At 55.0% G+C, this 27681-nt stretch overlaps 1 protein-coding gene across 2 annotated transcripts; it reads left to right on the top strand.

Annotated features, from left to right (window-relative positions):
• Window positions 1-333: 333 nt before the first annotated feature.
• Window positions 334-25882, top strand: LOC132324538 (cullin-9-like). Of its 2 annotated transcripts, none has more exons than XM_059840737.1 (42): window positions 334-450; window positions 722-783; window positions 2207-2791; window positions 3573-3727; window positions 4095-4628; window positions 7332-7470; window positions 8496-8686; window positions 9170-9539; window positions 9751-9952; window positions 10213-10420; window positions 10518-10711; window positions 10851-11068; window positions 11214-11445; window positions 11839-11944; window positions 12252-12479; window positions 12644-12734; window positions 12802-12973; window positions 13149-13254; window positions 13409-13504; window positions 13591-13766; window positions 14259-14392; window positions 14528-14704; window positions 14921-15036; window positions 15476-15658; window positions 16002-16159; window positions 16460-16670; window positions 16768-16933; window positions 17050-17195; window positions 17357-17474; window positions 17927-18123; window positions 18205-18464; window positions 18542-18902; window positions 19189-19329; window positions 20878-21042; window positions 21140-21303; window positions 21439-21532; window positions 21723-21797; window positions 22282-22392; window positions 23645-23762; window positions 24108-24241; window positions 24420-24511; window positions 24903-25882. In XM_059840737.1, exons 3-42 carry the CDS (start codon window positions 2221-2223, stop codon window positions 25096-25098), a joined length of 7506 nt encoding a protein of 2501 aa, XP_059696720.1. In that variant the 5' UTR covers window positions 334-450; window positions 722-783; window positions 2207-2220; the 3' UTR covers window positions 25099-25882. The 2 variants fall into 2 exon arrangements, with proteins under 2 accessions (XP_059696720.1, XP_059696719.1); XM_059840736.1 differs by having other exon boundaries at window positions 370-532.
• Window positions 25883-27681: the final 1799 nt, after the last annotated feature.

Here is a 27681-nt window from a genome sequence, read left to right as displayed (position 1 = left end):
TTTCACCTGAACACGAGGAAGAACTTCCCTGTGCAGTGCCCGAGCACCGGGACGGATTGCCCAGAGAGGCTGTGGAGTCTCCCTCACTGGGGATATTTAAGAACTCTTTGGACACTATCCTGCGCCATGTGCTCTGCGGTGACCTGCTTGAGCAGGCAGGTTGGAGCAGATGACACACGGTGGTCTCTTCCAACCTGCCCCATCCTGGGATTCTGAGGGACGGCGGGGACACGGCGGGAACACGGCGGGGACACGGCGGGGACACGGCGGGGACACTGCGGCGCGCGGGCGCGGAACGCGCAGCTCCCGCCACTCCCGTGTCCCTCGCCGCCTCCCGTAGGAAGCTGCGCGCTGATTCCGGCGCCTCCCAGTGGCGCCGGGGCCGCTCCAGGGCCGCGGGCTGGGTCGGAGCGGCGCCTCACGGGCCGCTTCCTTCTTCCCTCCTCGGGGGTGAGTCGGCTCTCCGCGTACCGGGGCTGGGCTCGGCTGTGCCCTGCCGGCTCGCCGTGGCTCCGAGGCCAGCGGGACAGTGGTGAGCGAAGGGCCCGGCATAGGGGACGGCCCGGGGGAAATCCCGTGTGTTCCAAGCACGTCAGTGCGAGCTGTCCTCTGTGTGTGTGCGCGCTGTACAAACTCGTTTAAGGAAAACAATTCTTTGGCTTGTGGTGTGGCATCTAATCACTGCTACAAAACACAGAATAACTTGGTCTTTTTATTACAGAGGCTGCAAGAAGATTCCCATCTGTCATGCTGCAAATTCCAAGGAAGGCAGCACAATCGAAGGTAAGTATATAAATGTCTTGGGAGTTCAGGCTGCTTCTCTCTGCACTTGGAAAATGTTTTTAATGTGCCTTTGATGGTTAGTGTCTTCTTTGGCTAAACATGGACTGACTGTTTCTCTGGTACCTTGCTTCATTGCTTCTCTTCCAGTGTGTGTGAGTGGTAGGAGCATTTCCCACTGCCACCAGGCTGAGCTCCTTCCTGTCAGCCTGATCTGGAATCCTGGGTGAACTCAGTCCCTGGTTTTGTCTGCAGCTGGCTTACTGATTGCTGGCACTCAGTCTTGGACAGCAAATTATTTGCATGCTGCTTTTTGCATGGATGAAAGCAGAGAAGCACTGTGTCTTCTTTGTGGTCCCAAGATGCAGAGCAGTCAGGTAACAGAGAGTAGAAATCCTTTAGTTCTGTGGAATTTGTCCATTGATAAAAGGCAATGAATTCTGAGAAGAGGGCAAGGAGGAAATACTGAGAGACTTTCAGGTAGTGAATCTTATCTGATGTGTATGAACTAGATCTGAGAAACTGCTCATTATTTTCTTCAGGGCCTGGTGATGGGAAAGTCCCTATGCACAGTGACAATACTGTGAGCTCTAGGTAAACTCACACTCTAAACAGTTATAGATGGTAAATAGGAAGAGGGAAGACAGAAGTGCAAAAGCAGCAACTTGTGAGGGTCATGTTGTGGACAGTGGCAGGGATATGAACAGGATTAAAATCTCTCTTCATTATTTGCTGTTTTATAAAAGGGCCTATTTTGCCTTCATGTGTCACCGACATGTTCTATGAAAAATCCTTTCCTTAGCATTTTTCCCTCATGAGAAGCTGAGAGGCCTCAGGAACAAACTGTAAACAATTCTTATCTGCTGCTGTGGAATGCAACAGGGAGATCTGTGATTGGTCTCATCTGGTTGTTTCTAATTAATGGCCAATCACACTTCACCTGTCCAGACTGTCTCGGTCAGAGACGAGCCTTTGTTATCGATTCCTTTTCTATTCTTAGCTTAGCCTTCTGATGAAATACTTTCCTCTATTCTCTTAGTATAGTTTTAATATATTATACATGATAAAATAAAAAATCAAACCTTCTGAAACATGGAGTCAAGATTCTTGTCTCTTCCCTCATCCTAAGACCCCTGTGAACAATGCCACATTCATGTTTTGTGTTAGTTTCCTTATTGAGGAGAACCTCCTATGTGTGCCAGTAACGCTTGGAACTGGTTTTGTTTATGAAAAACACTCTTAATTTCTGCGAAGGGGAATGTGAGCCTCTGCAAAGGGGGTTTTCCTTCAAAGCTTGCTTCTTCTGTAGGATCTCAGGATCAAAAGCTGTGCCACGACCATTTCTACTGTCAGTGCTGGCTCACACTTTCCCCAGCATGCAGCTCAGAAATAAAAGCTTGACCCCGCTTCCCCTCTGTCTCTGCAGACACATCAGCTGCCATGGTGAATGAGAAGCACGATGGCACCCTGCTCGTGCAGCTGGGGCCCAAGCTGCAGGCCCACCCAGAGAAGCTGCTCCGGCAGCGGCGAGGCCACGACGAGCGGCCGGAATACCTGGTCCGGTGGAGCGTTGTTAGCTCGGAAGAGAGAGCGGCGGGAGGCAGCAGTGCCTCCTCTGGAGACACCAAGGCAGAGAACATCTCCCTGTGGATGTCTGCAGAAGAGGTCCGCGCCAGCTGCCCGGCACTGCTGGGCCAGACGAGGCCGTTGTCCGTGGACGTCCCGCTGGACCAAGCCTCGCTGGACGAAGCCTCGCTGCTGGAGATGAAGGCCGATGTCAGGAGCCTGGTGCAGCGAGCCAGGCGCCAGGTGGCCGAGGCCGGGATCCCCGAGTGCTCCATCCTGAGCACGGTGCGCGTGCTGGGCGCCTACGCCAGCATCGGCTCCCTGGCGGGCACCTTCAGGGAGGCGGGAGCCCTGGAGCTGCTGACGGCCATGCTGTGCCACAGGGAGCAGCGGATCCGCCGCGGTGCCGGCGAGATGCTGCGCGCTCTGGGGACGCACGATGCAGGTGGGGGCTGCTCCTGCTCAGTGCCACTGAGGAGGGCTTGCTGGGCAGCTGGGGGTGCCAGGCCTTCGGGAGGGGTGAGGTGCCTGGGAAGCAGCGTGTCTCGGGGCTTCTTGGCAAAAGGGGAAGAATCAGTTGGGATCTTATGGACTTCCATGGTTGCAGTTGTCTGGACTGCTCTTGGAGTTAGAAAGTCTTTCCCCTGCCAGGTTTCTGAGCTGGGATGCTGATTAACTCTTAGGAGGACTTAGGCCAAAGAGATTCGCAGAGTGTGGGGTGACTCTGCTCCAGGCTGTCAGTTGGAAAGTCTCTGGCCTATTCTTGGCAGGGAGCCTTTCCTCAGGCCCTGGATAGAGGCTAGTCCTCATTTAAGAAGAGCTGCTGTGGCTTGGCCCGATGAGACTTGGGTGCAGCTGGAAGGTCGCTGGTTGTGGTGTATCCCTCAGGAGATCTGGCTTTCCCTGTCCTTGTGCCTGAGTTCATGCAGCTCTGAAGTGGGGCAGATGAGGGGCTGATTCAGGTTAAAACTTGACTTCTTTTCTTCCCTGGGACCCTCTTCTGGAATCAGTTATTTGGGGTGGCTGCTTTGTGAGAATCTCTCAGTGTTAGGGGTAGAAATAATACACCGTGGAGCAAAACGTTGCCACTCCAGAGGAAGGGACAGAACGTGGATCAGGTGACACCGAGCAGCAAAGCTGTTCCTTCCCTGCAGCTCTGTCTCTGGCAGAGAGGGTGGGTGTGGGTTGTCTTTCTGGGGCCTGAAGAGTTGTTGTTGTTGTTGCAGGAATCTGGGCCTATGTGCTGCTGTCCCTGAGCCAGCAGGATGGCATTGAGCAGCACATGGACTTTGACAGTCGCTGCACCTTGCTGGAGCTGTTTGCTGAGATCACGTCCTCTGCAGAGCACTGCATGTCCTTCGAGGGGATTCACCTCCCACAGGTGGTGACAGACCCGCCAGCAGCGCTGGGCCTGCGGGGCGTGAGGGGCCAGGAGGGGTGGGAGCGGGGGACCAGGGCTGGCACCCTTGTCTGGGACAAGAGGGGAGTTGAAGGCGGGCAGGTGAGCAGGACTGGCTGTTGGGAGAGCTGGGACAGGGCCTGGGCCTGGTGAGAGGCTGGGGCTGGTGCAGAGGCACCTGGAGAGCCTGGTCTGCGAGCAGGGAGGGGAGGGTGGGCTGAGAGGTCTCTGCTGCTGCCAGCTGGTCCGGAGCTCTCACGGGAGCCTGGCTGGGAATGAGCTGGTGTCTTAGAGAGCTGGGGGCTGGAGGTGCTCTGCAGGCTGAGCGTGAGAGCTGTGCTTGTTGCAGATCCCTGGGAAGCAGCTGTTTGTCCTGGTGAAGCGCTACCTGTGTGTGACTTCTCTCCTGGACAAGCTGAGCAGCGGCGTGGAGCAGGGAGAGGAGCAGCAGGGCTGTGCTGTGCCCAGCCCTGTCCCTGAGGAGAGGAGCCGTGTGAAGCAGGAGTTTGAGTTCAGCATGGCCATGGCAAACCTCATCTCGGAGCTGGTGCACGTGATGGGCTGGAGCCACAGGCACAAGGCAGAGCCGCTGCCCCAGCGGGACCTGCAGCCTCGCCCTGCCCGCTCCATCTTCCAGCACAAGCCCCCGGCCAGCACTGCTGCTCAAAAGCCTGTGTTGCCCTCAAATCCTGGTCCTCACAAGAAGCAGGGCTGTACCTTCCTGACTGCATCAGACTTTGCGGACAGCAGTGACTACACGGAGTACTTGCGGGCAAACGTGGTGCGTGGCATGCGGGTGCGCCTGTTGGAGGACTGTGGTGACATCAGAGCTGGGGAGGAAGGAGAGTTTCTCCAGAGCACGGATAACATGCGCACAGTACAGGTAGGACATGGGGAGACTTCTGGCTGGAATGGCAGAGGGGAGTGACTGCTGAATTCCTAATGATGCCTTTATGTGCAGAGAGCTGGACAATAGGCATGGCCTAATGTGTATCACTGTCTGCATCTGTCCTAGCAAAACACTCACCTTTCAGAGCTGGAGGGGTGGGTTGCATGGAAGGCTAGTCTGGTTTTGTATGGGTTATGCCACTAAGATTTCTTAGCCTCTAAAACAGGCCTTACTGAAAAAGCCTGTCCCCGTCTTTCTTACAAGCCCCCTCTAAGTATTGAAAGGTCACTGTAAGGTTTCCCTGGAGCCTTCTCTTCTCTGGGTTGAACGACCCCAACTCTCTCAGTGCTTCCTCATAGCAGAGGTGTTCCATCCCTCTTACTGTTTTTGTGGCCTTACTCTTTGCCTGCTCCAACAGGTCTGTGCCTTGTAGTGAAGTCTTCAGAGCTGGATGCAGTTCTCCAGGTGGGGTCTCACCAGAGCAGGGCAGAGGGGCAGAATCACCTCCCTTCACCTGCTGGCCACGCTGCTTCTGTTGCAGCCCAGGATATGGTTAGCTCTTTAGTCTCTGAGTGCACATTGCCAGGTCATGTCCAGCTTTTCATCCACCAGTTCTGCTAAGTTCTTCGTAGGGCTGCTTTCAATCCCTTTGTCCTCCAGCCTGGAGTGGTACTGGGGTTTGCCACAACCCAGGTGCAGGACCTTGCACATGGCCTTGTTAAACCTCATGAGGTTCCCACTTCTTGAGTTCATCCAGGTTCCTTTGGATGCCATCCCATCCCTCAGGCATGTCAACTGCACTGCTTGTCTTGGTGTTGTCAGCAAACCTGCTGAGAGTGCAGCCAATCTCACTGTTGTCACTGATGAGGATATCAGATGGTATTGGTCCCCATACAGACCCCTGAGGAACACCACTTGTCACTAATCTTCAGCTGGACATTGAACTGTTGACCTCTGAAAATGACCATTCAACCAGTTCCTCATCAACTAAATAGTCCATCTGTTGAATCCATCTCTCTCCAGTTTGAAGAGTAGGATGTTGTGGGATTGCTGTCAAAGGCCTTACAGAAGTCCAGAAAGATGACAGCCATAGCTCTTCCCCTTGGCCACTGATGTTGTCACTTCATCATAGGTTGGCCAGGCAAGACTCTCCCCTGATTTTCTGGAATCACCTCCCTGTCTTCCATGTACCTCAGTTAAAAGGCTTTTCTAGTTCTGGTCCATGCATTGGTGATGTTTCTGTTTAGTCCTCCTCAACTGAATAACTGCTTTGCATCTTATTTTTTTCCTTACTCTTATAAACCACTTATTTTTAAGTGGTTTATAAACATCTTTTATAACCCACTCCATAAAGATAACTTGCAAAGGAAGTGTATTTCATACTGATTCTCTTTTTGTTCTTAGACATCTTGGTTTCTAATATGTGTTTTCCTAAAATTGTAACATCTGTTTCTTACGAAGTTGTACTTGTTTTTACACTTAATGAACTGTGCACTTGGGAAGAGCACCAAGATCCTTTCATTATTTTCTCCTGTTGCCATTGACATAAATTTCAAAGGGTTTTTGCTCAATGTTGACCTAAAGTGTACTGTTAGCTTCCATTCCCTTTGTCCTGTTGGTCCCTTGGGTTCCCTCTTCTATTTTTCTGTTTAATTAGGTTGAATGAATTTGCAGTTGCTCCATTCAGGTTTATTTTCAGTAAGTTATTTGTAAGGCTCACACTATTAACAAAACCGAATCTGAATGTCAATTGGGCCAGTCCATCACAACTCTGTTTCTTACCTTGTCTTATCTTTCCTTTGTTGCTCTGATTTCTGTTGCTTTCCTTGCCTTTCCAGAGAAAGATTTTCACTGTTGTATCTGGTCCTGCAGCCCTATCTTTCCATGACTCCTTTGAAATGGCATTTGGTACATAACTAGTTTAGGTCAGAGATACATTGAAGACTATTTGGTGTTGTGTGTAGTCTAACTCAACTTCCTTCCATACAGTGCTTTCCCAAAGTCTGTCAGCATCTCATCTGTCCAGCACAATGGGTTCATAATAGCCCTGGTGTAACTCCAAAAGAGCTCAGTGAAACAGGCAAACCATAAGTTTTTCTGCTGTTTTTTAAAGCTACTGACATTTGTACTTGCTGTTGCTGGGTTCTCCTGCTCAGAAGGTTAAATGTAACACTATGGTATGGGAAGCCATAAAAAGTCCTGATTTTTGAGAGGCAACTTGGACAAAGCAGAGGAAACAATTGCTGCCTTTGAGACATGCTTATCAAGAGCCCAAAACCTGTTTAAGAGGGTTGATGAATGACCAAGGTTGTAAAAGTGCCCTGAGGTACTTCATATACAGCTCATCTGCCTCGAGGTAGTGTTGGTTATGTCCTTTGTCTGCTTTTCCCAAGGCACCTGCAGCTTGGCACTTTTGGAACAGGTGTGATTAACTGGATGCACTCATGCCTCTGCTGCTGTACTGGGATCTGTAGTGATTGCAGGCAAAGTTAGTGTTTTCTTTTTAAATAAAGCTCCAGGTGTAACCAAGGCAAGAAGTTAGCAAAGATGGTATGCCTCAAAACTGGACAATGTGAGTGCTGAAATCTGTACCAAAATTGTGTGGTCTTCTACTTCTTTGGGAAATGGGAGGACAGATGTAGCAAGAGGATAGAACAAGTGAGCAGATCTGATTGTCTGGATTTGTTTCACCCACAGATTTTACGATACTCAACGGGTCGGACCTACTGGGTGCGGTGGCACATACTGGAGATTGTTGGCTTTGGGGACCAGTGGGAGGGTCCTGCTGCTCAGGAAAAGGAATACAGTGTGAGAAAGAGCTTCAGTCTAGACACAGGTGAGATTGTGATGTGTGTATGTATCATCTCTTTCTGATTATCCTGTGGGATAGGAGTGGTGACGTTTATATGGCCAAACGCACAGCAAGTAGCAGGCTGGGTTTAGAAAGCACTATTAGTTTGTGTGACCATGTAAAGCTAGTTAAGGAACTGCATGGCTGGTGATTGAATGGAGTGTTTTGAACCCTAGACTTCTGTCAAGATGTATAATGAAAGTAATGATATAAAAAGCATAAAATTTGATTTAAACCGCAACAGTCAAAACTTTGTGGTTGAATTAACTGACTGAACTGCCAAAACATGAATTTCTCTTAGAAATTCTTAGAATTTCTCTGAGATGAAGCTGTTTAGGGGCACTCAAGTCCCCTTAAGTAAGCAATAAGGGTTTTTAAAAGGCATGAGCATAGCAACAATTTGTTTAACTTCATACTGTTGAGCTTTCAACAAGGTGTTAAAGTATTAAAGAACTGTTTTCGTAAGACATCTGCAACATCTCCTAGAACATTTAACATTGTCCTTGTACTGGGAGAAAATGAAAGGCAGAATCCAGACTTCAGATACCCTTTTCTTGTTCAGCATCTGACATGATTTTAGCCAGGGAAACCTATTAAAGTAACTCTTTTATCACAGCTGTGGCCTTCTAGAATATCTTTTGTGTAGAGTGGTTTGGATTTACTGGCTGCAAGAGAGAATGTTGATGAGGTCAGCAGCAAATTGCACACTTTGAAACTATTCTTACTGCTAGTTGAAAAGATGGTTTCTTCAATGGCTTCTACTTCTTGTATTTAAAGGCTTAACTTCATGTCAGTGGGCAGTGTCTAACTTAAAACAAACTAAGTTAGATTTCTCCTTTTCATGGTCTTTCTGATTTTGGGAGAAGCAGGAGCTCTGTTTCACTTCTGTGTATAACTCTTGCCAGGCATCATATCCCACTTAGAGTATGAATTGAAATGTGGAGTGTGCAGCAGAGGATGGGGGAGTTGGCAGAGCTGACAGTGCCCTTCTTTGCTCTGCTCCTCTGCAGTTCCACAGCCATTCCTGTGCAAGCCCTTGGGGGGGCTGTACTCCCTGCCTTACCTGGGGCAGCGGCTGCCCAAGGCTGCAGACACCCTGAGCCGTGCCGAGTGGTGGGAGCTGCTCTTCTTTGTGAGGAAGCTGGAAGCACAGGAGCAGAAAGAGATCACGGGTCTCATCCAGCAGCACCTGGGAGAGCAGGTAGGGGCCAGTGCCTGCAGCAGGGAAATGGGAGAGAGGAGCAAAGGGAGCATTAGGGAAGGGAGCAGGCCCAGAGGAGATGGCAAGTGTGAGCTGTGCAGGGCCAGCCTGAACAGGGCAGAAATGGGAGGGTGAGTGGCGATGGTGAAAGCTTGGAGAGCTTGGCCCAGCGGAGCAGTGAGTGGAGATGAGAGGAAAGGCAGTGTCCCCTGACTGAAGAGTGACAGTCCAGCAAGGTTTGGGCAGGCAAGGCAAGGCCGTGGAGTCATTCTGCCAGTTGCAGTTGGGTGGTGAGCATGGGTGGGAGGTGTGGGCTGGTGGGAGTTGGGCTGGGGACAGGCAGGGAGGGTGGCAGTGGGGAGTGGCCCTGGGCAGCTCTGGCGGTGCAGCCTTTCTGTCCGTGGTGCCAGTGGCCGCCACAGGGGGCGTGGGGTGCATGGTGAGCCCGAGGTTAATTTGTCCCCATGGGTGTGGCTGTCGGAGGTGGATGAAGAAGCCCTGATGCAGCTGTCGGTACCTGCGGAGCTGGCCCAGAAGGTGCTGCAGGTCCTGGAGCAGCGGTGCCAGGGCAGCTCTCTGCGTGACCTGCGTGGCTCCCGTGTCTACGCCAGACACTTGCTCGGGAGGGGAGCAGAGCAGGATGGTGGAGGGAGCCCCGCAGTGTCCTCAGAGGGTGACAGGAGCACCGGCCCTGAAGGCACGATGGCCAAGGCAGCGGAGGGAGACCTTTGTGCAGCTCCAGGGCCGCCCCAAGGCCGCGGCGTGGCAGTGAAGTCGGATTCCCAGCTGTTCAGCGAGCTCTTGGAGAGGGAAGGGCTGTTCTTGCCAGAGGTGACGGAGGAGCAGAGCCAAGGTAATGTCCTGCCACACGCTGGGGCACAGGCACGGTGCTGGCAGTGGCACTGCTGCCTCCACAGGGGAGGGCTCTGGTCAGGGCATGGGGGCCACGCAGCCAGGGCTGCCGGAGGTGGGGGTGCCTTGGGTGCTGGGTGTGTGGCTGTGTGGCAGCCTGGGAGCCGCTGGAGGTGTCACCGCTGCCCTGATGGCTCCGTCCCTCTGGCCAGCGCTGGGCAGCTCCAAGGGGCTGAGTGAGAGCGGCTCGCTGGCCAAGGTTTCAGCTGTGGTGGACGTGATCCAGAGCAGCAGCTCAGCGGTGGGGCTGCGCTTAGCTGGGCTCAAGCACATCCTGGAGATGCTGGAGGAGGAGCCCAAGTTGGAGCAGCAAGCGGGCACAGCCCAGGGCGGGCTGGGCATTGGGAGTGCTGGGTGAGTGCTGGGGTGCTGCACACCCCTCCTGCTGCCGGGGGAGGGCCCTGTGGGCAGGGTGGGGGACAGTGCTGAGCTGGATGGGCGGGAGGTGGCAGCGGGAGTGTGGAGGGTGGTATATGTGAGAGGAAGGGTGGATTTTGTGTCCCTTTGTCCCAGGCAGGCTCGCTGGCAGGGCTGTCCCAGCTGCAGCGTGGGCAGGGAGGAGGTGGCTGTCAGGGCCCAAGGAGGCTCTGCCTGAGGTGTCCTGTGCCATGCAGGGAGAAGCTGGTGCAGGTGTCAGTGGAGCTGCTGAGCAGGGAGGTGGCGGAGAAGGCGCTGGTGGCGGTGACGCTGCGGCTGCTGGCCGTGCTGCTGGCCCGGTACGAGTGGCGAGTGCCCTTTGCCACAGAGGGCGGCGTGCGGGCCGTGTTGGCCTGCATGCAGCAGCACGGCTGCTCCGCCCTGGTGCAGCAGGCCGGGCTGGCGGTGAGTGCCCGGGGCACGCCGGGGTGGGCAGGGCAGCGCGGGCTGCCCGGGCAGGGTGGAGGGGCCGCTGCCCCGTGCGCTGCTCTTGTCCTTGCAGGCGCTGAAGGTGCTGGTGGGAGCTGCGGACGCCGAGCCGGGAGGTGCCGGTGGGAAGTGCTTGCCCTGGAACCACGGCGACGCTCAGATGATGCGGGAGATCTTTGCCAGCATTGGCTCTGCCTCCAGCAAGGGCTCTGCCAGCCTGCTGAGTAGCATCCCTGCTGCCCTGAGCACCATGCAGAGGGCCCCAGGGTAGGGGCAGAGCGTGGAGAGCGGCTGCAGTTGGGGGGAATCTGCAGGGGGAAGGGCAGGCAGGGCGGGCAGGTGGCTTGTGGGTGCAGGGGAGGCTCTGTGCCTGGGGGAGGAGAGTGGCACGGCTGTGTCCCTGCAGGGGCTCCTCAGGGGTGCAGAACGGCCTGCTGGTGGTGAACATGCTGATGGATGGGCACCGGGGCCTGGCGGAGCAGCTGGCGAGCTGCGATCTCCTGGCGGTGCTGCAGAGCTGCTGGAGGGCCGGGCAGAGCAGCGGCTGCCCCCAGGCAGTGCTGGCCCTCAGCGCCATCAATCGCCTGGCAGAGCACGGGCTGCCCCTGGGCCCGGAGGCAGCAGGTACCGCCCTGCCCACCCTGCCCGTGCCACGGCCCCGCGGGTGCCATGGGCAGGGCTGCCTGGCCCGACGGGGCAGAGCACCCTGAGGGGCTGCTGCCGCTGGAGGGAGCGCCTGGGCTGGGCTCACGTGTCCTTGTCATGGCAGGCAGAGAGGTCCTGCTGGACCCGAAGGGCGTGCAGATGCTGCTGGGTGGCCTGGACGATGGTGTCCTGTCCAAGGAGGTGGTGGTGGCCCTGGAGCGGCAGCTGTGCAGCCAAGGCCCCGTTCCCCCTGGCCAGGTGGCCCAGCTGCTGCAGGACCAGAGCTGCTTCAGGCTGTTGCTGCGCAGCTTGGAGCTGCTGGGGACAGAGAAGGCCGTGAGCCTGAGCATCCTCAGGTGGGTGCAGGGTGACTGAGGACGGTCTGGGACCCCCTCTTGAGGTGTGTGAGTGCTGGGGGTCATGGCGGGGAGACCCAGTGCATGTTTGTGGGTCCTGGTGGGGGTGTTCTTCACTGGGGGCAGGCTCACCCCAGCACGTAGGCCGGTGCCAGTTGGTGTGTCCTGGTGCACAGGGCCACGTGGGGCCACAGCAGCTGTGCCTGGGTGCTGGTGGGGACATGCAGGGGCAGCAGAGGACATGCCTGGGTGCTGGTGGGGCATGCAAGGTGCCAGGGGAGCCTCGGTTCCCAGTCGCTGAGAGGTGCCTTCCAGGTGGGGCAGGGACGCAGGGCTGCCTGTAGCACTGCTGTCCCAGTGCCCCGGCCTGAGCAGGCCCCCTCTGTCACCCAGGATCCTGAACAAGTTCCTGGACAGTTACCAGGAGGATGTGCTGCCCTGGCATGAGTGTGTGGAGCCCTGTGTGTCTCTCGTGATCACCCACAGCAGCAGCTGGGAGGTGAGGGGGCCCTGGGACTTGTGGCAGGCAGGGTGGCTGTGCTGGCTGTGCCTCAGCCGGGCTGGGCAAGCCGGGCCCCGCTGGTGGCAGCCTGGCCTTGTGTCCGAGGCCCTGGGAGAGGTGGGGACTGGCTGTCCTGGCTGTGTCCGTGTGCTGGTGGCCACATGCCCAGTCTGGCTGTGCCTGGCCAGGCTCTGGTGGGTGCTGGTTGGCTGGGATGAGGGGAATGGAGCTGCAGCTCTGGCTGCTGGGAGGCCCTGGGGAGTTGCCATCAGTGCCCTGTCTGCTCAAGGCTGTGTCTCGGTAGGTGCTGCAGGAGGTCGTTGGCTTCCTGCACCGCCTGGGCAGTGCCAGCAAGGACTGTGTGGTGGTGATGTGCCACGTGGGCACCCACGAGGCTCTGTCCAAGGCTCTGGTAAAGCACAGCACGGTGCCGTCGTTGGCGCTGGCCCTGCTGGAGCTGGTGATGGAGTGTGAGAAGTACGCCAGCCTCTACAAGAAGCTGACGAGCAGCATCTTGGCTGGCTGCATCCAGGTGGGCCTGGGGAGGCACAGCTGTGCTGGGGATTTGGGTCTGGGGGCATCGGGCTGTCCCTGCTGCCGAGGGACGGCCTTGTGCTCTCTGCCTGGCACAGCCCTGTGGGGGCTGAGGGGAGGAGGACCTGGGGCCCCTGGTAAGAGCCTTGCCCCACCCTACAGCTGGTGCTGGGACAGATTGAGGAGCACCGCCGGAGCCACCAGCCCATCAGCATCCCCTTCTTTGATGTCTTCCTTCACAACCTGTGCCAAGGTGAGTGCAGGCGGGGGGAGCTGACCCCAGGCTTGGTGGCTGGAAGCTCCATGTGCTCTGCCCACAGGTTCCAGCATGGAGGTGAAGGAGGACAAGTGCTGGGAGAAGGTGCAGGTCTCTTCCAACTCGCACCAGGCCAGCAAGCTCATGGACAGGAACCCCAGGACCTACTGGGAGTCGAACGGCAGCACGGGCTCCCACTTCATCACTGTGCACATGCAGTGTGGAGTGGTGATCAGGTGGGGCTGGGCCGGCAGGGCAGTGTGGAGGAGAGGGCTTTGGGGATCTGTGCCAGCCCTGCCACCGTGGCTCTGTCCTGGGGCCAGCAGGATGTGGCCGGCAGGGCGTGGTGCCACCAGGGCTGGGGCAGGGAGGCAGGGATGGCTGGGCAGCCCTGTGTTTGCTGTGCTGCAGGGAGCTGAGCATGCTGGTGGCCAGCGAGGACTCCAGCTATATGCCATCGCGGGTGGTGGTACTGGGCGGGGACAGCCCTGCCACCATCAGGACGGAGCTCAATGCGGTGAGTCCCTGTGGGAGTGGCGGGCTGCTCCTTGCTGTGCCCCGTTCAGGTCTGGCCGTGGTGTGAGGCCTGGGGAGGTGGGAATGGCAGGAGCTGTGCTGTGGGAGCCTCCTTGGGCTGCCTGGCATGCTGAGGGCTCAGTGCCTCCGTGCAGGTGACCATCCTGCCCTCGGACAGCAGAGTGATCCTGCTGGAGAACATGACCCGCTTCTGGCCCGTCATCCAGATCCGGGTGAAGCGGTGCCAGCAGGTAGGGGAGCAGGGGCTGGGCCTGGCAGTGGGCACTGTGGGGTGTCGGGGCTGAGCCGAGGAACTGAGGGTCCCGCTGTCCCCTAGGGTGGCATTGACACACGTGTGCGTGGCATCGAGGTGCTGGGTCCCAAGCCCACCTTCTGGCCCATCTTCAGGGAGCAGCTGTGCCGGCGGACGTTCCTCTCCTGCACTGCTCGGGCTCATGCCTGGAGCCAGGAGATCTGCCGAGACCGGGGGCGGCTGCTGCAGCTCTTTGGCAGGTGAGTGGTGTCCTGGCTGTGGCATCGCATCCCTGGGGTCCCAGAGCCTGGGCGGGACGTGGCAGGCAGCCTGTGAGGGGACTGCATGGCTGGGAAAGGAGCAGCTGGCTGTGCCACCTGGATGGGAGGGGCCCTTGCTCCTTCCTGGCCACCAGTGGTTCTTACTGGTCAGGGCCACCTTGGGGTCGCCTGGGTTTAAGCTGGGCTAACCCCCTAGAGCAGGATGCTGGTCCCCCCAGGGGCTGGCACGTCCTGACAGAGGTTGGCCAGGCACTGCACAGCCCCCATTTGGCAGGGGCTGCAAGGGCCCCAAGGGCCATTGGGTCAGGCTCCAGAGACAGCAAGGGGCCCTCCCTGGCTGCTGGGGGCTAGTGGGGCCAGTGAGCCATCGTGCCTTGGCAAAGGGCAGAGCAGGGAGCCAGCACTGCGCTCTGCTTTCCCATGGGGGTTCTCCAGCCCTTGGCACTGAGCGCTGCCCGCTCGCTGTTGCAGACTGAACCGGGCGCTGCAGCACGAGCAGAGCTTTGCCAACCGCTTCCTTCCCGACGACGAGGCAGCCCGGGCACTGGGCAGGACGTTCTGGGAGGCCCTGGTGAACCCCTTGGTGCAGAGCATCACCAGCCCAGGTAGCCTGCGCTCTCCGGGACCCAGCCGAGCCGTGCCCCGGGCAGAGGCACCCGGCTCTGAGTCTGGTTGGCCTCACAGACCTTGATGGTGTCCCGGGCAGAGGCACCCAGCTCTGTGTCTGGTTGGCCTCACAGACCCTGATGGTGTCAGTGCCCTGGCCTGGCTGCTGAGTGAGTACCTGGAGAGCGTGGAGCTGCCCCGCCGTGCCCCAGGACGCAGAGCTGCCTTTGGTTCCTGCGTGCGACGCCTGACCCAGCTCCTGGTGCACGTGGACCCCGGCGGCCCCGAGCCAGAGGAGACCCGAGCAGCTGGTGAGCCAGGGGCTGCCCTGCCCTGGGGCTGCTCCAGAATGCCAGGCTGTGGCCATGGGGCTCCTCTGGGGAGCATCCTATGGCACAGAGGCTCCTGAGCTGGGGAAGGCTTGTGGTCATGCCCCAGCAGTGGCCATGCCTCAGCCCTGCTCTGGCAGGTCAGTGTGTGGGGTTTGCCCAGGGAGTCATTCTGAGCCTGAGATTGACCCTTGGCAGGTGGGAAGGAGGGGAAGAACAAGGAGGTGCCGGCCAGGACTGCAAAGGTGGTGGTGGAGAAGTCGAGAGGCCAGTGGGGAATCTCGCAGTGCTGGCGTGGTGTGGTGCAGCAGCAGGTAGAGCTTGGAGGGCTGATTTGGGCGGGGGGGTGTTTGGGACCTTCCTTGGGTGGTTGGAGCAGGGAGTGGGGTCTGGCAGTGCCCTGGGAGCATGGGGAAGTCACAGGGCTGTACCTGGCCTCCACAGAGCCTGGAGTGATGTGGGGACAGCCCTGCTGCACTTGCCTCCCTGGCGTGGCTCGAGTGTCAGCCAGGCCAGGAGAAAGGTCCAGTGTCGGGCTGTTATTCCTGCTGGGCTGGTGCTGTGTCTCCGTAGTGCCCCCACAGCCCCTGGCCAGCCCTCAGAGCTGCGCTCCCACCTTGGCAGCCCCGCAGCAGCAGCAGCAGCAGGGCCCCGAGTCCCGGGGAGCCGGGCAGCTGGTGCTGGCAGGGCAGGGCTGGGGATGTTCTGAGGGGCACATCCTGCTGGGGCTCAGCCCTCGCACCGCTCCCGCAGGTGCAGCGGTTCCTGGAGGCGGCGGGGCAGGCGCCGGACCTTGCGGAGCGCTACTGCCGGCTGTACCAGCGCCTGCGCGGGGCCACCGAGGAGCTCTTCGGGCAGCAGGCTGCCTTCGTGCTGGCCCTGGGCCAGGGCTTTGCGGGGGCTTTGCTGCAGCTCTCCTTCCTGACCACCCTGCACGTGAGTTGAGGGAGCGCAGCCCCGGTGCCGTGCCCTGGGCAGGGGTTGGGGGGCTGCCCTGGCCCAGGGCACTGGGGCAAGCTCTGGGTGGGTGGTGTCCTGTTCCCCCCTGAGCCACAGAGCCCTGCCTTGGCACCCCGGGTGGTGCCCAGCTCAGGTGCATGGTGCTCATCCCAGCGTGGGCCCGGCCCTGGCACACTAGCCTTGGGCTGGTGCCTGGGCACCCTCAGCCCTTGCCCAGCAGTGCCAGAGTTTCCCGGCTGCTCCCTGCAGGGCCATTCCCCCAGCCCAGCCCTGTGGGCACCCGGTGAGTCCTGTCTGCAGCCAGCCCTGTCCCTTGCAGGTGAGTGAGCAGTTTGCCCGCTACCTCGACGTGCAGATCCAGGAGCTCCGCAGGGCTGCGGGCAGCACGGGGTCTCTGGAGCGGCTGCAGCAGTTCCTGGAGCCCTTCGTCGTCTTCAGTGGCCTGGAGTTTGCCCACACCTTTGAATACTTCTACAGGTGAGGCTGCTGTGTCTCCCCAGAGCCAGGGGCCTCCTGCTGTAGTGTGGCCTGGTGTGCTGGGGGAGCTTGGCCTGCTGTGGCAGCGGTGGTCCCGCTTTGCTTTTACGGGATCATGGAGTGTGGAGGACCCGTGGGGAATCACATTCCCTGCTGGGGACAGGGAGAGGACACGTGTGTGCTGCCAGGCCCGTGTGCCATGGGGTGAGGCCGGGCTCGGACCTGTGGCTGTCTCTCGGTGGGTGGCTGATGGCCACAGGGCTCGGGCCCAGCTCTGACTGAAGCTGGTGGCCATGGCAGGCACTACCTGGGGGACCGGCTCCTGACACAAGGGCCATCCTGGCTGGAAGAAGGCATCGTGGAGCAGATCGGGCTGTGCTTCCCCAGCCGCTTTCCCCAAGACATGCTGAGCAACTTGGCCGAGTCGGAGGAGCTCCAGCGGCAGTTCTGCCTCTTCCGGCTGCAGGAGCAGGATAAGCGGCTGCTGGAGCTGGACACGGGCCCGGACGAGGTGAGAGGGATGGGGCCGTGGGGAGGCCGGGGGCCACCGGCTTTTCTTGTGGGATCCCAGAGCCTGACTTGAGCTGCCCTTGTGCCCCTGTGTCCAGGTGCTGGGAACAGCTGCAGTGGCAGATGTGCCAGAGGTGAAGGTGCTGGCCCTGTCCCCGCGCTGCTGGCCTGTTTCCCCGCTCTGTTACATGGATAAACCTGGGAGGTTTTTCCCGGCGCTGCTGAGCTCCCCACTGGATGAGTTTGCTGACTTCTGCCGGCAGAGTGAGTGCTGTGGCCAGGAGTGTGCCCACACCCTCAAGGGCAGCTCAGTCACAAGTGGTGGTGGGCTGGGAGTGCCTGGCAGGGCTGGTCCCTGTCCCTGACACTGTCCCTGGCAGGCCAGAGCCAGCTGGGCTGGGAGTGCACGAAGCCCCGTCGGCTGCAGTGGACGTGGCTGGGCCACGCTGAGCTGCAGTTTGGAGACTGCGTTCTGCACGTGTCTACGCTGCAGATGTACATCCTGCTGTGCTTCAACAGCGCCCAGGTAGGGGCTGGAGCCACGGTGGAGGCTGGAGCGTGGCAGGGCCGTGTCCTTCCTTCCCTTCTGGTGGGGTCTCCAGCAGTGTTTGGGGCACGGGACCCCGTTCTTAGGCAGGGCCTGCGGGCAGTGAGCCTTGGCCATTGCCCTCGCACTCCCTGCTGCAGGAGGTGGCTGTGGAGGCCTTGCTGCAGGCTACGGGGCTCCCTGCTGACCTGGTGCACCACGCGCTGACACCGCTGACCCACGGCCAGGGCGTCCTGGTGGGGAGCTGCACTCCAGGGGGTGAGCGTGGGGCTGGGGCACCCAGGGGAGGGGCTGGCCTGAACCCCGAGGGGGTGCTGGGCTTAGGGGTGCAGGGCTTGTAGGGCTGGTGAGGGGGCTTGGTCCACGTGTTGGTGCTGGGGGCACAGGTGTGTGTGTCAGGGTGGGGTCTGAGGGCAGTGTAGGGCTTGGGGTGATGTGTGGGGTGGGGCTCAGGGCCATGCACAGGGCCTAGGTCAGCCTGGGTGGGTGGGTGGGTGGGTCTCGGTCGGTGTGTGGGCTCAGGCTGGGCCAGGGGCTGTGTGCCTCATGGCTGTGGCTTGGGGCCACATGTGGGGGACAGGGCTGGGGTGGCCAGCAGTGCCGGCAGCCACAGGAGGCCCAGCTTGGGTCCCCCAGGCACACGTGTCTCCTGGGGCTCCTTCGGGGCCCAGCTCAAGCTTGGCTGAGCCCGGGTTGGGTGCTGGCTGCAGGTGCACTGCGGCTGAACCAGGCAGCCCTGGCGCAGAGCTCCGGCCGCCAGCTGAGGCTGCTGCCACAGCAGAGGTACCTGCGGACAGAGAGGGCCGAGGTGAGCGCCCTGGAAAGGAAGAGGAACGTCCTGTGCTGCCTCATCACCCGCATCTTAAAGGGGGAGAAGCAGCTGCACATCGACGACCTGGTGTTCAGGGTATGGGGGGGAGGGGTCACAGGGAGCACAGGGGCTGCCTGGGGCTGCAGCCATTGCACTGGGGCTCCCTTGCTGCCCTAGGTGATCGATGCCTGTCAGAAGGGCGAGCTGAGCCCAGGGGTGCAGTTCCTGAGCTTCTGCTGCCACAGCGTGGATGTGCTGTCCTGCATCCTGCACCTGCTGAACCAGGGCTACCTCCGGCGCCAGGAGGGGACGCCTCATATCTTGGAATACATCTCTGCTGAATCCACAGTGCCTCTTGGTGGCCAAGCACAGATGACTTTCCAGTGCAGGCCAGCCCAGGCATCTCTGGAGAAGGGCCGCAGATACAGGCTAGATTGGTAGGAGTGCATGTCACCAGGTGTGGAGGGGTGTGCATCTCCACCCTGTGTGAACATGGCGCGTTTCTCCGTATCAGGTATCCTGGCCCAAACAGGGCGGAAGAATATCTCCTGGCAATGCTGGAGGTGACAATGGGGCACACGCTCAGTCCGGAGGAGGCAAAGCTGCTCATGAACCAGACAGTACAGCAGGTCCAGGATACTCTGAGCATACCAGATGATGTTGCTCGGCACCTCCTCATGCACTGTAGGTGGAATGTGGATTCCCTGATCCAGTGCTATGTGGAGAACCGTGAGGGCCTGCTCATCTCCTCAGGGCTGCAAGTGCAGGATGTCCAGCCTCCCCCAAGCCCTGGAACCCACTGTCCAGTCTGTGTGAACCAGCTGTGTCCCACTGAGAAGCCACCAACCCTTTGCTGCATGCACTACTGTTGCAAGGTGAAGGTCCTGGGGCCTTTGGTTCCTGCTACTTGACAGGCCATTGCTGCTGTCTACTTGGAGCAGCATATCTTTGTCTGAAGGTGTTATCAGGGGATTTTTCAGAGCTTATACATTCTCTTTCCTCAGCTCACTTTTTTGTTGTGATCCTTCATTCCCTGGTTTGTCTGTTCCCACTTTTGTGCTTTGGAGTACTTACCTGTGATCTGTGGGATGCTGGGTGGGGAGGGCTTCCAGGGTCACACAGCCCGGCTTATGTCTGGTCTCTGCTCTTGTGCCCTGACAGCCCTGTTGGAGGGAATATCTCACAACTCGCATTGAGCAGAACATGGTTGTCAACTGCACCTGTCCCATATCCGAGTGCCGAGCTCAGCCCACCACAGCCTTCATCTACTCCATCGTGTCCTCTGAGGAGATCATAGCCAAGGTGAAGCAGGAGGGGTGGCTGCTGGGTGCTCTTACATCCTGATCAGCACTGTGAGATAATTTTGTTGCTGCTTTTCCCCTTCCTGTTACCAAGGCTGGCAGCGTGATAATGGTGGCCAGCCAGATTCTGTCTGTTTTCTCTGATTATGGGCAATGCCAACTGTTCAGGAAAGCATAACAACAAAAGAGCACAGTGGTGTTTCCTCTAAATATATCTCTAGCAAGCAACATTTCAGGGACATCATTAGTTCAGGACTAGATGAGAGCCATGGTAGCAGCTCACGACAAGTATCCTCTACTGGTGTGCTGGAAGCAGTATAACAACAACAACAACAACAACAACAACAATCCAGATGAAAACATGAGCAATTTCATTTTACTGCTGCATCAGTGACCCCATGTCTTTTCTCTTCCATTGGTCTCTGGCTTTGAGCAGTTCTGGTTTTTGCGGAGATGGCAGGAATTGCCACATCAGATTAATTTTCACTCTAAGTCTGTACGAGTCTACAGATGCATCTAAGCCAGGCTTTCTGAGCTCTGCTTACCTTACTGCTTGGTCATCAGGCTACAGCAGTAGATGCTTGTTCTAAAGCAGAAGCTACTTTTTCTCTTTCAATTTTTAGGGCTGAATGCCCTCCCCACCTAATGGCAGAGCTGTAGCTGTCACATGACAGACTCTTTTTGTTAACTGCTGGGCAGAACAGTCTCTTTTCCACTGCTCTGTTGTTTGACAGTTGTATTTTTTGGCTTGTTTTTTATAGAAAGTGTTTGGAGAATTAATGCATATATGTGGACAGTTAGTCCTTACTGCCTTTGCAAATCCAATAGTCACACCTGTCTGAAGGCAGGATTTAGTAGCCTGTTGCTGTGATTGTTTTATAAAAGAAATAATTATTGCAGCTTGACAAAAATGGCAGCTAATTTTAACAAGTTGCTCTGATGCTGTCACTGAAATGTTATGTTTTCCTTCTGATCAGTAAGTGGTGTGGCTGGAGTGTTAATGTCTGATGCAGAGTCACACATACAGTCATAGAATATTTTGGGTTGCAGTAATCTGTGGAGGTCTCTGGTCCAATCCTGAGCTCAAAATAACTAGATTATTGTATGAAGATTTAATGCTGGAATTATATTTAAACATAAGAAAACTGTTTGTTGGGGTTGGTTTTTTTTTCCCAATAGTAAGGGTAGTGAGACATGGTACCAGTTTGGGTGGAGAGGTTTGTAGTCTCTGTGCTTTGGTATATTCAAAAATCCAACTGGACACAGTCCTGAGCAATCCTGCTTTAAGCTGGAGAGGTTGGAACAGGTTTTAATTTCCAGAAATGCCTTCCAGCCTCAGCAATTCTATGAAATGCAACAGCTTCCAGAGATGACATGGTGGGGATAGAAAAATGAACACAAAAGGAATGGAGGGGTAAACTGACTGAGTGCTGTTTTGTTGTGAGCAGCTGTTTGGTGAGATGCATAGCCCAGAGCACCAGACACTGCTTTTAAGGCCTAACCATGCAGCTTCTCAGGCTTAAATCTCTTTCCTGGCTTCTCATTACAGTATGAAAAAGCCCTCCTCAGATGCTTTGTTGAGTGTTGCTCCAACCTGACATGGTGTACCAACCCTCAGGGCTGTGATCAGATCCTCCTTAAGGATGGACTTGGTTATGGAGCAGCCTGTTCCAAGTGCTCCTGGATATCCTGCTTCAACTGCAACTTCCCAGAGGTGAGGCTGAGCTGGATCACAGGCTATACTGTCTTAGTTTTGGCACACACCCTTCTGCTTTTGTGTGGTTGACTGATTGTCTTTCTCTGTCTCTCAGGCCCATTATCCTGCCAGTTGCAGCCACATGTCTCGATGGGTGGATGATGGTGGATACTATGAGGGAATGACAAGTGAAGCCCAAAGCAAACACCTGGCTAAGCTCATTTCAAAGCACTGCCCAAACTGCCAGGCTCAGATAGAGAAAAATGAGGGGTGCCTGCAGTGAGTATACAATTTTGTTTGCTAATGTGTTTGTGACTGGGTGGCACAGTCCCTGGCTGTGGTGTAGGGGAGCGCTGTCAGGAGCTGTCTGCAAGTGGCTGTCAGGACTGAGGGATTCCCATGGTCTTTCTGCAGTATGACATGTGCAAAGTGTAATCATGGCTTCTGCTGGCGCTGCCTCAAGCCCTGGAAGCCGAATCACAAGGATTATTACAACTGCTCTGCTATGGTGAGTGGTTTGCTGTATCTCCTTGGTTCATGCTTGTGTTCAGAGACCCCTGTAGCCTCTCAGAGATGGTAAGGATCTCCCCTTGGGCCCTTTACTCTGGACTTTGTGAATTTGCCAGTAATACTGGCATTTACAGGTAGCCCTGGTACTCGAGGGAGATTGCTACAAGTTCCTGTACCTTTCCTTTCAGGTGAGTAAAGCAGCTTGTCAGGAGAAGCGTTTCCAGGATTACAATGAGAGATGCACCTTTCATCACCATGCAAGGGTAAGGCCTCCTTCCTCTGCAGATGCTGACTGCTGCTGAGCCCTGGTGAGCAGGGCACTTTCTGTTGTGTCAGTGTCTTCTCTGCTTAGAAGCAGGCTTCACATGCAGGCTGGGATCACTGGATGATCACTTTGCCCTGGTTCTGACATTAAGGAGCAGTCCTTGGCTATTCTATCCAGTCTGTTGTGGAAACTGAGCACCTGACTTGTGGTGTTGAGGGGCTCAGAGTGGTGCAGGAGTTGGAAGCAATGGTGACTGAAGGCTGAGCTCTGCTCAGAGCTGAGGTGCTGTAAAAGGTTGAAGTGATGGCACAGTAGAAATGTTATTGTTGGATGCATTAAATGCTCTTCTGCTGCCTGCATCTTGTGGGATGGCACTTCAGAATGCTTAGCAATTTTATTTGTGTGGAAGGTGCTGTTTTTTCAGTCTTGTGGAGCTTGACAGTGACATTGACTCTTTCCCCCCCCTCCTTTGGTTTTTGCAGGAATTTGCTGTAAGTCTGAGGAACAGCATTTTTTCCATCAGAGAGATGCCAAAAATTAGGAACTTAAACTTTGTTCTTGATGCCTGCAAAGTGCTAGAACAGGCACGGAAGGTAAGGCTGGATAGTATAGAGGTTTAGACTTAATTCTGCTGGTGTGAGGAGACACCAACCTTGCTCTTTTCCAAAAAGGAGACAGAGAAAGCTTGAGGGAAAGAGTACCATCAGGACAGGGGAATAGCTCATGTTTGCCCTTCCCTGCCTTGAGTCTGAGTTGAGCTCTGTTTGCAGTGTTCCTTACAGTCAAGTCATAGGATTTGGAGCTCAGCTCAAGCTGACACCATGGAATCAACACAAAGTCAATATTTAGGGTTTTCATCCACTGGATTTGGTCCATTCCTATTAGAAATGCCCCAGTGAAGGTACTTTGAAGGCTCTCCTGATGCTGTGTCACAGTCAGGAAGTTCCTCTTGATGCTTGTGTTATGATTTTCTTTTCTTAACTTCATTTCATGAACTGTAGATATTTTGGGAGCAGTGAGTTACCCACTGCATGTCCTCATAGCCACATTAAAAAAGGTTTGTGGTGCAGCCACTGTGTGTGTGCGGTAAGCCTGTGACACCTTAGGTCTGTAATGCCTGCTCTGTCCTGGAACATTGGCAGGAGGTGGGAATTGTCTTTGCAGTACTGACTTTGCATATACACCTTAGTTTTGCAGGTGGGCTTGATTTTGAGAGAGGCATGTGGGACAAGGGTGCCTGACCCTATTTTGTCTTCTCAGTGTGGTAGCCCCTGAGTTTTCTGGGGTACATATCACTGTTACTTGTTGTTGCTGCTACTGAATTTTCTGGCTCATTTCTTTAAATGGAAACAGTGATCTCATTCCCTGCTGGGTGCCTATATGGCTTTAGGGGTCATTAATTCGTAGCTGGAGTTTGCCACTTGTTGAAATGCCTTTGTTGTGGGCTCTTGGTGCTGTACAGCACCATGTTTTCTTCCCTTTGGGCTCCATTCTGTTTGTTCACTGCCACTTTTGTTCAGCCTGGGCTGCCCAGCATTGCCTGGTCCTGTGTGCTGATGGGTTTGGCTCTTTGCCCGCTGGTCAGTCACACTTGTTAGGCATTTACAGTCTGTGTCCTTGTGATGGTTTGCAGTTGGGAAAAATCAATTATTTTAGACTTCACTATAAAATAATTGCACATTCATTTCCAATCCTGCCAGTAGCTTGAGTTAGCCTGGCACTGCTGTCGCTTGTCATAATGGGTCACTGATAATAATGAGATTTGGAGGGGTTTGAGGCTGCTCCCTTCTTGCCCACTCTGAAGCTGAAAGAGGATGCTTAACAAAATGATCTATGCTTTTCCAGGTGCTGGCCTACTCCTGTGTGTACATCTACTATAACCAGGACACTGAGAGCATGGATATTGTGGAACAGCAGACTGAGAGCCTGGAGCTGCTCACTAATGCTCTGCAGATCCTTCTGGGTAAGTCCTGCAGCCTCCCTGAAGTTGTGACTAGCATTTCTAGCTGTAGTCAAAGAGCAGCAGCTCAGTAGTGGGGTGATAGCATATATACCAACATCCAGCTGGCCTCACTTTTCCCAGTCCAGTCCTTGTCTTCTTGATGTCATTTCTGAGGAAGTCCACTGGAGCAGTTTGGCTGCCAGAGGAGATTGGTGCAGCAATGAGCAACATATTCTGTTCTGAAAGAGGGATGCATTTGTACAGGAGATCTAAGCAGCTATGGCTGGCTTCATAATCAGAGCCAAGGATTTGGTCTCTGCTCAAGAGTGTGGCATGCAGCATGACTTTGTTGGCTTTGAATTGCAGAGGAAACCCTGCTGCAGTACCAGGACCTGGCCACTTCTCTTCAGCTCCTGAAAGCAGGGCACTTCCACACGGGTTTGGAGTTGGTGCAGCAGATCAAGGAGCGTCTCTTTGCAATTCTCTGGCACTCCACACAGGTGAAGGCCACGTGGCTGCTCGTGCCTTGGCTTGCTCTTGTGGGCAAACTAAAGGGCGTGATCAGCTGAGGGGATAGACTCAGGACTGTGTGTGTGCAAGGTAGGGGTTTGCAGCACAAAATACACCCCGAATTACATACTGTTTCTGTCTCTTTTGGCTGTTCTTTCCTGCTAACAGGATTTCCATGTTGGGCTCCAGACTTCAGGGGATGCTGTTCAGCAAAAGTTGAAACTTGCAAATGTGCCTGCTTCAGCCCTTGCATGCACAGGGTGAGTTTTCTTAGTGGGGTAACAGGGGAAGGTGAGTGAGCGCAGACAAAAAGCAGGTGAGCAGAGTTTTCCCCTGTGCTCACTGACATACAAAAGAGTGAGTAACAAACACTGATTACTTGCATCCTGTTTTGTGGTTTTGTGGTTAAATTGCTACCTCCCCCTGAGGTAGCAATTTAAATGATGTAGTGGTGTAGGGAAACAAGCAAAACCTCTGCTTGTATGCAGCTGTTGTCAAGAAAGCTCCATCACTGGCAGACTCAGTTTTGGGAGTTGCTCTCCCTGGACTCTCCTGAGTTTCTTTGGCTGGGGATGCTGAGACAATGACAGTAGGGTGTTGTGGGGCTGGGTCCCAGCTGATGCTCTGCTTTTATGCTCTCCTTCTCAACAGGCAAAAACGTATCCTCCTGTGTGACTCCCCCAACACAGATGAAGGTGGCAAGGAGGTTGAAGATGAGGAGTATGAGCCGCAGTGGCAGGAAGACTTTATTGATGACGATGATGACCTTGATGAAGACAACTTTATGATAGATAATGATTCAGATTGTGATTCTTACTTTGATGATAATGATAGCTATCGTAGCTAACACTAGAAGGGTTCTGTCACCCAGCCTTGCCGCCTTGGACCTCTGCCTCTACTTTTTCTCAACCAGTTTATGTTACTGTTTTTCCTCAAAGGCAGGGAGGAACTCTCAGATGGAACAAAATGTTTCCTCTGGGAGGTTTCTTGCTCAGTGACTCTTGAATGTGCAGGAATGTGCTCTGTGCAGCTGGTCTGTGTTACTGTGGCCTCCTTTCTCAGAAAGACATCTCCTTGCCTTTTTCTCTTGTCTCCAGTTCTGCCTGTAGGTATTTAATTGAGTTAGAATGCCCACCTGCAGAGTAAGGACCACTTGCCACCTTGTTAAAGGGCTGCTCCTTGTCCTTGGTGTGCTGTCCCCAACGGCTGGGCACAGGGGAGGGTGGCACATGTCCCAGCATAGCACTGTCTAGCAATGGCCAGTGTCTAGAAGTGCTGTGAAAAGATACATTTACACTCAAAGCCTCCCAGCTGGAGCTGGTGGGATTCTCTCCAGCCGCAGATGGCTGTGGTTCAGTTCCTCTGGTTGAGAGGAGCTGCATTTTTGCCCTTTGTTGGAGTTTTCTTCTCTGTTATGAAGCAGGAAGGGCTACTATGAGTGACACAAGTTTGCAGGATTGTTTAGGTTTATAAGTATATGCACACACATATATTTTATATACATTTATATATATGAAGAGGTTGTTCAGATAATACTGTATCTTTGCAAAAAAAAAAAAAAAAAAAAAGCCAGGAGCAAGGGTTGAAAAAAAGTTCTGTTTAAAAAAATAAACAGTTTTCTTCTAGCACAAGCCTTCTTGTTGTCTGGGGAACAGGTGAGTAGAGGGAGAGCAGGATGAGGATCACATCAAGTGAGGATGTGACCTGGATGTGCTTATCCCAGAAGTTATTTGTGAAATTAGCTAGAACTCACAAATGAGTTGGGTTTGGAATCCTCACACAGTCTGCCCTGCAAAGTGGCTTTTCCTTCCTGGGCAGTTCAGGGAACAGTGAGAGGGTGTGAGGAGTGATGGGGAAGAGGGCAGGGGACCAGGCCATACAGAGTAGTGGGGCTGGTGTTTGTGGGACCAGGTGCAAGACAGGATGCTTGCATGTTGATGGAGGGAGTGATGTCTGGTGCCCAGCAAAAGGCATATATGGGACTGCCATCAGGGCTTGAGGGGTGATTTGGGGGCTGTTTTGGAGATACAGGGCTCTTAGGCCTTGGATATCATCTGGAAGGGTAGTGGGGTTCTTATGGAATGCTGGACAGGGAGCAACTGCCAGACAGACTACGAGGGAAGGCTGATTTTTCCACTTTCCTGCAGCAGGTAGCTCCTAGGCCTGCGGAGTCTGTCATGGTGGAAATCCCAGCCCTGCTTCCCATATGTGGCAGTGGGTTCCCTGTGACACCTCTGAGCCCTCTCCTCAGGGGCACTTGGTGGAGAGATGTGGTGGGGGTGCCCAGACAGCCTTGTCTTCCCCAGTGTGACCAGTCCTTGCAGCAGCAACCTGAATTTCCCAGGCTGTTGGGGATGGAGCAGAACATCCTAGATGCCTTAGCTGCTTATGTGGAGACTCATGCCTGCAGTTCGTCCTTCACTGTCTCCTGGATGTCTGCTTAAAACCCAGAGTCAGGATTGTGAATCTCTGCTCTCATGGAGTGTTTGTGCTGAGCATCATGAGCAAACCTTGCTCTCCTGCTCTGTGGGAGGTTTCTGTCCTCCCTGAGTCTGTAGGACACCTGTGTTAGGACAAACAGGACAGTTTGTACTGTGCCAGTCAAAGTACCTACCTGGCGCTGGCCAAGGAGTCGAGGACAACAAGAAGTGCTTCTTCAGTTGTCATTCCTGTTCCACATGCTCTGGTTTTGGTTTCTCTGGGTCTGGATTGGAGGCACTTCAGATGGTAGTTCATGTTCTGACTCGGGTGTTTATTATTTCTTATCAGTAAAACAGTCTCACAACCATGAGTTTGGCAGCTTTTCATTAGCAAGGCACAAAATGGCTAACTATCTCTTGTTACAAGGTCTTTTAAAACTAAACTATCCAATTAAGAGCTGACACCTAGAGTATTTTCCCTTTTAACCCAATAACTGATCCCTGGAGGCCCACAATGCAGACTTTTCTGTCCAATTACAAAACATCACCAAAACCCATGAAGAAGAAGGAAGAGGAAGGTAAAGAAGAACAACCTGCCTCCACCCTAAAACCTCCATCTTGCTTCATATTTATTTCTATAGTCTGAAATCCCAGACTCTAAGTTTTCCACCCTGTGATATTACACACTTCTAACCAACTACACACCTGTAATCCCAGTACTATCGAATGATTTTGGAAGCCTTCTTCACAGCCTCAGGTCAAATGCAGTGTTCTCTTGTGGGTCTGGGCCTTCAAGCAGAGAAAGTTTAAAATTCTCAGCATCCAGGATTCCAACACTCTGGGACCACCTTCCTTGAGCAGGGAGGTTGGACCAGGTGACCCACTGTGATCACTTCCAACAACACTCCTTCCATGGTTCTGTACCATATGGGCTGAACCTGAGAGTACTCAAAGTGCTGGCAGATGCCACAAGGTCACTTTTCAACACCCTTAAAAGGTCACATCAATGA

This window comes from Haemorhous mexicanus, chromosome 3 (assembly GCF_027477595.1).
Source record: "Haemorhous mexicanus isolate bHaeMex1 chromosome 3, bHaeMex1.pri, whole genome shotgun sequence".
Classification (NCBI taxonomy): Eukaryota; Metazoa; Chordata; class Aves; order Passeriformes; family Fringillidae; genus Haemorhous; species Haemorhous mexicanus.
This window is presented reverse-complemented; position numbering and strand designations above follow the sequence as displayed.